At 48.1% G+C, this 9160-nt stretch overlaps 2 protein-coding genes across 3 annotated transcripts; one reads left to right on the top strand and one right to left on the bottom strand.

Moving 5' to 3' along the window:
* The first annotated feature begins 423 nt into the window (after positions 1–423).
* Positions 424–2781, top strand: LOC119300389 (bZIP transcription factor 18-like). The gene is made up of 4 exons (XM_037577365.1): positions 424–1130; positions 1289–1421; positions 1524–1608; positions 2240–2781. Exons 1-4 carry the CDS (start codon positions 424–426, stop codon positions 2473–2475), a joined length of 1161 nt encoding a protein of 386 aa, XP_037433262.1. The 3' UTR covers positions 2476–2781.
* A 522-nt stretch (positions 2782–3303) lies between these two features.
* On the bottom strand, positions 3304–8658 carry LOC119303933 (myosin-14-like). 2 transcript variants are annotated; one of them, XM_037581092.1, is made up of 13 exons: positions 8277–8658; positions 7617–7792; positions 7434–7537; positions 7061–7144; positions 6860–6963; positions 6695–6781; positions 6153–6355; positions 5604–5805; positions 5461–5511; positions 5278–5376; positions 5101–5160; positions 4725–4849; positions 3304–4627 (listed from the first exon to the last, which is right to left on the bottom strand). In XM_037581092.1, exons 1-13 carry the CDS (start codon positions 8469–8471, stop codon positions 3541–3543), a joined length of 2577 nt encoding a protein of 858 aa, XP_037436989.1. In that variant the 5' UTR covers positions 8472–8658; the 3' UTR covers positions 3304–3540. The 2 variants fall into 2 exon arrangements, with proteins under 2 accessions (XP_037436989.1, XP_037436990.1); XM_037581093.1 differs by having other exon boundaries at positions 4725–4846.
* Between the last annotated feature and the right edge of the window lie 502 nt (positions 8659–9160).

The following is a 9160-nucleotide window of genomic DNA, read 5'->3' as shown; positions in this document are numbered from 1 at the left end:
CGTAGGCAGGAAGTTTCCGCTGCGCAAGCGGCCACTGCCAGTCGATGCGTACTAGCCACGGCCAGGGCAGCAGTACACTGAATGCCGCTGGAGCTTGCCAAAAAAACGGTGCGTCGCCAGGCTGTGAGCCGCGGTGCAAAAGTGGCGGCTTGCGAGGCCCAGGCGAGCTCACCAAAGGCAAGCAAACGGGCCGGGCGGGCGAGCGATCGAACACGCGCACCGCGCACGCACGAGCCACCGGCACCGTCCCAACGGACGGCGATTAAAGGCCTCCTTAAAAGCGCGTCGTCTCCCACCGCTCCCAACCTCGCGATTCGATCCATCACCACCGTCTCGACCAGCACGACCCATTTCCGCCGCCGGCGCTGCTTGCTTTGCACTACTACCACGGCGGACGTCCCCGGCGCGAGCGGGCAGGTAAGCATGGAGCGCATTGGCGAGGCCCACCAGGTGCACCAGCTGCAGCAGGCGGCGTCGTTCGGCGTGGTCGAGCACTCCGTGGTGGCGGCGGCGGCGGCGGCCAAGCCGAGGGCGCCGGGGCTGCCGCCGACGCCGCCCGCGTCCTTCGCCGGGCAGCGGGGTGGTGCGAGCGGCGACGTGTGCATGGACGACTCCTCGGGGGCGGCGGGGCGCAAGCAGGTCGTGCCGGCGCACCGCCGGTCCCGCAGCGAGGTGCCGTTCGCGGGCTACTTCCCGCCGCCGACGCAGCAGCTGCCGCAGCCCAAGGCGGAGGCCGGGGGCTGGGGCGACGGTGCCGGCGGCGACGACCTCTTCAACTCGTACCTGAACCTGGAGGGGATGGACGTGCTCAACTCCTCGTCGCCCGACAGCAGCGCCAAGGCCGACAGCAGCGAGAACGGCGACTCCGAGGAGTGGGTCGGCGCGGGCGTCAAGAGGAGCGCCGCCGGGGAGCCGGCGATGGCCGGGCGGCACGCCCGGAGCCTGTCCGTGGACAGCCTCATGGGGAGGTTCAACTTCGCCTCCCCCGGCGGCGCCGCCGCCAACGGCGCGGGGGGCATGTTCAGCCTGGAGTTCGGCAGCGGCGAGTTCTCCCCGGCCGAGATGAAGAAGATCATGGCCGACGAGAAGCTGGCCGAGATGGCCCTCGCCGACCCCAAGCGCGTCAAGAGGTACGTACGTCGTAATCCATTCGAACATCGCCTCAACCAATCAATCGATCAAGATCGCGAATCCTTGCCAAAGCTTCGCCATTGATGATCGGCGATTGCTGCTTGCCTAAAACGTGCTGTGGATTACGGAACTGAGATCGAGTTTGGATTGTGCGCAGGGTGCTGGCGAACCGGCAGTCGGCGGCGCGGTCCAAGGAGCGCAAGATGCGGTACATCGTGGAGCTGGAGCAGAAGGTGCAGATCCTGCAGACGGAGGCCACCACGCTCGCCGCGCAGATCAACCTCCTGCAGGTACACCATCTTCTTCCTCCTCTCGACCTCGTGCAACATCCATCCATTTTTATCTCATTGACTGAAATTGAGTTGACTGATGGTTCGAATTCGATGGCGCAGCGCGACTCGTCGGCGGTGGCGACGCAGAACAACGAGCTGAGGTTCCGGCTGCAGGCCATGGAGCAGCAGGCGCAGCTGCGCGATGGTGCGTTGCGTGTCCCCTCTCTCTCCCACACCCTGCTTGTCGTGCGTACAACATCCGCTCGTCAACGTCCGTCCGTCCGATCCATCCATCCACTCATCCATCCACCGATGTGCTTGGCACTAGACTAGAGTCTACATAGATGGTCCTTATCGTATCACGGCTCCTGACGTTGACATGTTTATCTGCGTGTCCTAGTCGTACGTGTGCTCCGCTCACGACCGCAGCTCTGAATTCCCTCGGTAGGTACGCAGGTAGCTCCCTCCATGCCGGTAGTCGTTGGCATGTAGTCTAGCGTCTAAGTACTAATCCATTACGGATGTGCTTGGCACTTGACAATGATCAAGCACCAAGATTTGCTTCTGTTTTAAAATTGACTCTTCAGATAAAATATGCTGCTTTCTCTCATCATGTTGTTAGTTGCTACCATGGAGTAGAGTAGAATAGATTGATTTGCACTCCAGAGTCTTCATTCGTACTCTAATTTTGGAAGTGTTTCTTTAACCGCTCGGGTGGCATGTGCTGGCTTAGTCCGAGTCCACGTATCTCCAGAGTCTTCATTCATGATTTTGCAAGTGTTTCTTTTAAACTCATGGTTCTGACATTCAGTTCTTCTCCTTGTGTGCTTGAGCAGCTCTGAACGAGGCGCTGACAGGCGAGGTCCAGCGCCTCAAGATCGCGACCATCGAGCTCGGCATCGGCGACTCCTGCTCCTCCAACGGCATGGCCCAGCAGCACAACCTCATGTTTCAGCAGCAGCAGCAGCTGCAGCAGGCTACACCCATACCATTCTACCAGCTGCAGCACCAACAGCAGCAGCAGCAGCAGCAGCAGAACGGCACAGCCAGCAAGCATGAATCAAGAGAGTGATGGCGATGATGGCAGAAGCATTTGATTGGACTAGAGAAGAAACATTGCAGATTGCAGACCCAAAGGAAAACCTTGGTTTAGAGTTGAACTGTGAATTCATGTGGTTTTATTGACTCTTTTGTTTTAATGTCGTCGTTAATAATCGTTGTTGTTTTCCAGGCAGTGAGCCCTGCCTGTACTTTCTTTTTCTTTCTTATTATGTTCATTGGTTCTGTGGATATGTTACCTTTCAGTCACCAAAACTGGTGGAGCAGTAGTTGATTAATAACATATTCTTTTGTAGAACTAGTTTCTATTTGTTGGGTATTTTCTGCCTCTTCGTCGCTTCGGAATACACCTAACATCTCTGTTCCTAAATACAAGATGTTTTGGCCTATAAGTGAATAGCGTGCGATTTCAAAAAAAAAAATGCCATGCTTTACCACATTCTTATTTAGACAAAATATGAATGCGGTAAGCATGGCATTTTAATTTTTTTTGAAATCGCACACTATTTCACTTATATTTGTTATTATCCGACTCCTACAGTTATACTATCTTCAGACAAACACCCATGGGTTTGTAGGTACTCCCTCCGTTTTTATTTACTCCAATCAGCTTTGACTGAAGTCAAACTTTTTGGAGTTTAATCAAGTTTGTAGAAAACAATACAAACATTGACAATAATAAACGTATATGGTGCAAAAATATATTCAATAGTGAATCTAATGGTATTGATTTGGTGGTGTATATGTTAACATATTTTTCTACAAACTTGATAAAGTTTATAAAAATTGACTTTAGACAAAAGCTAACATGCAAAGTAAATAAAAATGGAGGGAGTACATATAACTACTTAACTGGAGTAATAACAATTGCCATGATATTCCCTTTTAAGAATCCATAGAACGAATGTCATGGCAATGCCAAAAACTAACAACAAGAACTAGATATTTCAGATTGGACTAGTGATACAAAGAAGTCAGAAGCACAAGGAGACACAATGATAAATGCTCATAAACCGACTCAAAGGGTGCAGAAACTTAAAAATCGACATATGTACGAGGAAATCAGTTGTTTTTAGGCCTAACCCACAGAGTCCTCAACCATGGCTTCACTGTCAATATCTGCATCCCCGGCCTCGCTACCGTCCCGAGTCTCAGCATCAGACTCACTATCTTCAACGAAGTTTCCTGGAAGCTTCTTTTCAGGATCAAGAAGTCCAATCATATGATTAATAGCACGACGACCATCCGCATTAGTCTGGCTACCCGCTGAGTGGCCATCAGAGTTCACCAAACTGGTCAGGGCATCAGCTGCTGTTCTTTCCCCTGCGTCATCATCGTGTCCTTCAGAGGGGTCACCACCCACGTCTTCCGAGCAGCACGGGGACTCATTCTCCCCATTGACAGACGGTCCTGTTTCCACTGCCCAGCTACCGGCAACTTCTGAGGCCAACAGATCAGCTGTGCGAATAGTTCCATCCTGCGTGTCGTCAGGTTTGCTCGCAGAGCAGTCGCCCTCATGTTTCCCTTCAGAACACTGACCAATGCCATCTTTGAGGGTTAGGGATTGCTGTTCCTCATTAACTAGTGGCCGCCCTCCCTCTTTTGGAATCAAGTTAGATTCCTCGGTTTCTTGTTGTGCCTGCATTTCATCCTCTAGCTGCAAAGTCTCTCCCCCCATAACGCTGTTAATGGAATTATGATCATTGCAGCCAACATTACCGATTTGGCTTTCAGTCTCCAGAACTTGCTCGGTCTCTTGCTCAGGAGCTGTTGCAGTGTGGTCACCATGAGAATCAGATCCGATTTTCTCTATTGTCCTTTCTGGACTGGTGCACTCTAAGTCTTGAGTGCCCCCTTCAATTCTGGTACCACCGTCCTGCTGCTCGGTCATTTCTTCATCGGTGGAACTACGTTCACTTGCTTGGGTATTCTCTGCTGAAGCACCCGACATTGTATCTTTTGCATAGTCTACTGGCTTTGCACGGGCAACATCGGTGTTCACATTTGCTACTGGTACTTCATTGAGATCAAGACCCAGCAAGGTGCTCTCATAGTTCTCTTCGTCCTCTAAAGTTCTCTGCATAGCCTTAAGCTGTTCCTGCTGTTTCGCAAATAGAGAAGAGATCTCTTCCGTAGTTGAATAGAAAGCACGCAGTTGGGTCTCTCTGCAATTAGCAACAGAGGAAAGGGATTGTAGAAAAAGTTAGTTCCACAAGCTTGGACTCATATTGCCTATATATGATGCTGAAATTAAATGCTTACCGTAAAATAACTCTTTCTCTGGCCCCTTGATACCTACGTTTTTCAATTGATAGATCTCTCATTGTAGCAGCTACTTCAAGCTCAAGAGATGAGACCTTTGCCCACGCTTCTTCCCGAGCAGCCTGCTAACGAAGCACATGTATTATCAGATTGTAAGTAGAGGAGTGTAGCCTCTCAAACGATGAATAGAATAAATTTTTGCTGTCTGAAATATATGATACAACTTCGAACCCATGAACACCAGAGGCAAAAGCACAACAGAAAAGGAACTCTAGCCTTATGAAGAAAGCAAAAGAAAACCAATATAATTTGCTCATGTGATGAAACATCAGAGAAACAGAAAGAGTCCCATTATGTGACTGGAACATTTTTCTACCTTTTCGTTTTCAAGTTCTTTCTTGAGCTTTCGCAGTTCAGTTTCCAGATTATCAGATTTCTACAATTGCAACAGCAAGAAATAGAAAAAAAATGTTATACACAATTACAAAAGATAAAAATACTTTTCACAGATGTAAATTGTACAAAGTATAACATGTGCGGAACCTCATGATACCTTTTGACTTTTAGCAGACACGAGTTGCTCATCCTGGAGTTGAGTTTCCAGTTCTCGCACTTTTTTCTCAGATGTTACAAGGCTTTCACGAGAGTCTTCCTGCATGAGAGTGCAGCAGTTGAAGTACAGTAATGGAACGACATAACTTAATATGAATAATGCAACCAAAATAATTGTGCATACCAGCTTGGACCTCAATGCTTCCACAAGCAAACGGGTTTCCTTTTCCGATTCCTGAAAAATAATGAAACTCTATTTTAAGTATGTGATATCACGAACATGAATTAGTCACCTGAACTTTGACTAGAATTGGAAGAGGGTTAAACCTGAAGCTTGACGATAAACTCTTTCTGTTCCTTTTGTTGTTTAAGGTAAGCCTCTGTCTGTCTCTTCATTTCGTCTTGAGCCTCTGCTTGTACTTTATGCAGCGCAGATTTAAGGTCTTCTGTAGCCTTATCACGCTCCTCTATTCTTAAGTTTCTCTCCTCGCTTAGCTGTTCCTCAAGCTCACATATATTTACCTTTTGGCTGCAAGCATTTCAACTTTATATAAGTGGTGCTAGTACCAGAGCTCATACATGGCAAAAAAAACTAATTTATTTATTTTCATAAGGTTAACCCTTCATCAGCGGAACAACAAAAGTGCAGTATGGAAACTTAGAGTTGGCCTGTTCGGAACGCATTTCACAGCTTATTTGTAGGGAATATAGCAATTCCTCTGGACTTCCTCCTATCAAAATCATGATTCCTACCCAGGAGTTTTTTCACAGATTATGGAATATATGCACCCTTATGATATAGAAAGTTACAAGCAAAATCCTCTGTATTGTCAGAGTGGTGGTGCAAAAAATCGATCCAACAGCTATGAAGCTCACCTGTGAATTATCTCGTCAGCATCAGCACGTGATTGCTTAGATGCACTAAGCCTCTCATCCAGATCTTTAATGGAATTCTGCAACTCTGTGTTTAATGTACTAAGAGAATCTAGCTGTTTCTGTTTCCCCTCTAGTGCTAGCTGAAGAGATTTAGTTTGCTCGAGATAAGAACTTGATGTAGTTTCTTTGAACTCCTTTAGTTCCTGCATCATCAGATTTGCACCAAAAATTTGGTTACAGGGAAGGGCAGTCATGCGTATAATTTGATAATCATATAGTTGCTGAAAACAGATGGATAAGTTTAATCGAAAAGGGACCAAAATGTTTACATTTGAAATCGGAATACATACTAGTGTATTACATCAACAAGGCAGTAAATATAACTTGGCAACACCAACAATCTTTCTTGACATTAGAATATACAAGAGCATTATTGTCTTATTACATTGACTGAAGAAAAAATAGAAATGACCCTGTGACATGCGGTACACTCATGTATCCTCCAAAACTATAAGCAAGCAATTATCTGTGTTTGTAGATACCTTTTCATGCTGCGCTTCAGCTGTTTTGCTTTCAGCTCTCAATGTCTCAATTGTCACAACATGTGCCTCGAGTTGTTCCCTGAGCTCCTGCATGGATTTTAGCTTCATAAGATAATGGAGATACAAGGGAGATTAACTTTTGCCATCTTGAAGGAGCAAACTTACTGCATTAGATTTTTCTAGTCTTCGAATATCATCTAGTGAAACAGGACCATCAGATGAACCAATGCCCAGACCTTTTAGCCTCTTGCTTTCAGAACCAACCTCCCCTTTAGGATCAAGTACAAATGGACGGCCATATCTCAGAACATGCAGTGTAGTTGCCAAATGTGATGAGCAAACATAGGACACCATATTCCCTCTTACCTGATTTTCTTTTGAGTATGGTAGTACCATTCCCTACGCAGCTGACCGCATTAACTTCCCGATAGACAAATGCATAAGAGGCATCTGTAAAATCAATATACAAGTTAAATGGGCATCAACAGGTAATATCACTTCTATAAAATTAGAGTGTTCATGCATGCAAGAGAAACCAGAAGCATGACAGTGACAACATAATTAAGTGCACGGAAGTAAATAAGGAGGGACGGGCACAAAATGTGAGGAAACACGAAAAATGCTTATAGAGAACAGCAAGCCAGACAGCACAGACCAGGTACAGGCCAATGGATAACATACCCCAACAAAACCAACGAGGATTAGACTAGTAAAAGCGGAATAAGCAGAAACATTTTACCGTGATGAGGAGGTTGGGTAAATGATATGATGTCCCCATGATTAAGCTTGGTTGGAGGTGATCGTTTCGTAACCTTATTCCAGTTGACATATGTGCCATTCGTGCTGCACAGATACAGCAAGTTAATTTAAGAAAAGGAAATTATTGTTGTCAGATAGAGCAAGATCCAGAAGCAAAAGAAACCTCGTGTCCTTGAGGTAAACAGGCACAGGTTCATCGCGTTGCAGCTCCCCTATCACAGTGTCCTTATATATCTTGCAATGATTCCCACTGACTGCCAAAACAGAAATCCTGAAGCGCGGGTTCTCGGTCGTGCGGCCCAGAATGTGCTCGTCAGCACTCAAAAGAATGTTCATCCCCTAAGATTCCAATCAGCAAATTTATGCCTCCTCATTACAGTGGTGGTATGCATAACACAAGTAAAGGCCACTATGTCTCAACTCTCAACCATTGACTAATCAACAACATATGTCTGAGCTTATGCCAAGAAAGTTCCTTGAAGGCAAAGCTTTGCACTACGAATTAGACCAAGCCGGCTATTCGCCGCAGATACAGCTTACTAGCAGAACCAAAGCTGCTAGACTGTTACTCTAGTGGTATCAACAATTAAGCAGATAACTGTACCAGGGCCAGACATGCGAGGTAAATTCTTCACAGGTAAAGAGTACAATGCCTGTTTCTGTCCATGGACCATGGGTGGTATTGTCCATAAATAAAACAGATTAATCAGCAATGCGGACAGGAACATGGCAGAATGACAGCAATGCCGAGTACCCCACCCAAAAATAAAAAGACGAAATATTGGATTCTGGGTCTAGGGTTTAAGAATGGGAGGGAGTGGACCTCGGCGCGGAGGCGGGCCTTCTTGGAGATGGCGGTGAGGACGGCCCAGACGCCGGGCTCCGGGTTCTGCACGGGCTGGTCGGCGAACTTGCGCGCGACGGCGCGCATCTCGTCGGCGCCCACCGGCGAGGGCTTGGGCGGGGTGCAGGAGACGGGCGACTCGGCCTTGGAAGCCATCTTGGGCGTCACCAGCATATCAGGCGCGCGCGTGGGGGGCGCGGCCGGCCGGCGGCGGAAGAGCGGGCCGGGATAGCGGGGAGGGGCGGGGAAGGGGGGACGGCGGCGGCGCGAGTGGGGTGGTGGCAGTTGGTGGGCGCGGGGCCGACGGCGGAACCCCTCGGCGTGGGGGCCGCGTGGCGTGGAGTTGGGCTGGTGGGGTGCCTCGGAGAGGGCGCAGAGGGTTATGATTTGCGCGGGTGAAGGTTAAGATTAGTTGAGAGGATTTGCGGGAAGATGATGGTGACTGTGTTGTGTTTGAGAAGGAACCGAACTGATTGGGATGGTCAAGAGACACGGCGCGTTTGGCAACTGGAAATGGCGATTTAGTAATTAGTAGCAGAGACATTAAAACTGCGCAACTTTTCATCTCAGGTCATTAACATTCACAGCCGTCGGATTTTCGGTGTTAGGACACTTCCGACCGTCCGATCAAGCTCTGTTACAACGCTTTTTTTTTGCAAGGTGGGCTGGGTAGCTGCTCCCACAACAAAATTGGAGGTATGCGGTTGAGTGGGTCCCCCTCGCTCACACGAAGCCCCTTGTGGGCTAAATGTCTTGCTTTTCCACAAGAAAAATCGCAAACCATACAGCAAAGCGAAGAAAGCCGCCCCTTCCCCTCACTGACCTCACGTCTCTCTCCCACGATGTATGCGATCATCACCGCC

The sequence above is a fragment of the Triticum dicoccoides genome, chromosome 5A (assembly GCF_002162155.2).
Source record: "Triticum dicoccoides isolate Atlit2015 ecotype Zavitan chromosome 5A, WEW_v2.0, whole genome shotgun sequence".
Taxonomy (NCBI): Eukaryota; Viridiplantae; Streptophyta; class Magnoliopsida; order Poales; family Poaceae; genus Triticum; species Triticum dicoccoides.
The sequence above is the reverse complement of the archived record's forward strand: the minus strand, read 5'-3'. Positions and strand labels throughout refer to the sequence as shown.

What these genes read in the sequence shown, in the direction of transcription:
- LOC119303933 (XM_037581092.1), bottom strand. Translation starts at nt 8,471, where the DNA reads ATGCTGGTGACGCCCAAGATGGCTTCCAAGGCCGAGTCGCCCGTCTCC. An exon ending in CATACTCAAAAGAAAATCAG is followed by an intron (nt 6,964 to 7,060) that starts GTAAGAGGGAAT and finishes TTGATCCTAAAG; the next exon opens with GGGAGGTTGGTTCTGAAAGC. An exon ending in AGAGAAAGAGTTATTTTACG is followed by an intron (nt 4,628 to 4,724) that starts GTAAGCATTTAA and finishes TGCTAATTGCAG; the next exon opens with AGAGACCCAACTGCGTGCTT.
- LOC119300389 (XM_037577365.1), top strand. Translation starts at nt 424, where the DNA reads ATGGAGCGCATTGGCGAGGCCCACCAGGTGCACCAGCTGCAGCAGGCG. An exon ending in CGCAGATCAACCTCCTGCAG is followed by an intron (nt 1,422 to 1,523) that starts GTACACCATCTT and finishes TCGATGGCGCAG; the next exon opens with CGCGACTCGTCGGCGGTGGC. An exon ending in GCAGGCGCAGCTGCGCGATG is followed by an intron (nt 1,609 to 2,239) that starts GTGCGTTGCGTG and finishes GTGCTTGAGCAG; the next exon opens with CTCTGAACGAGGCGCTGACA.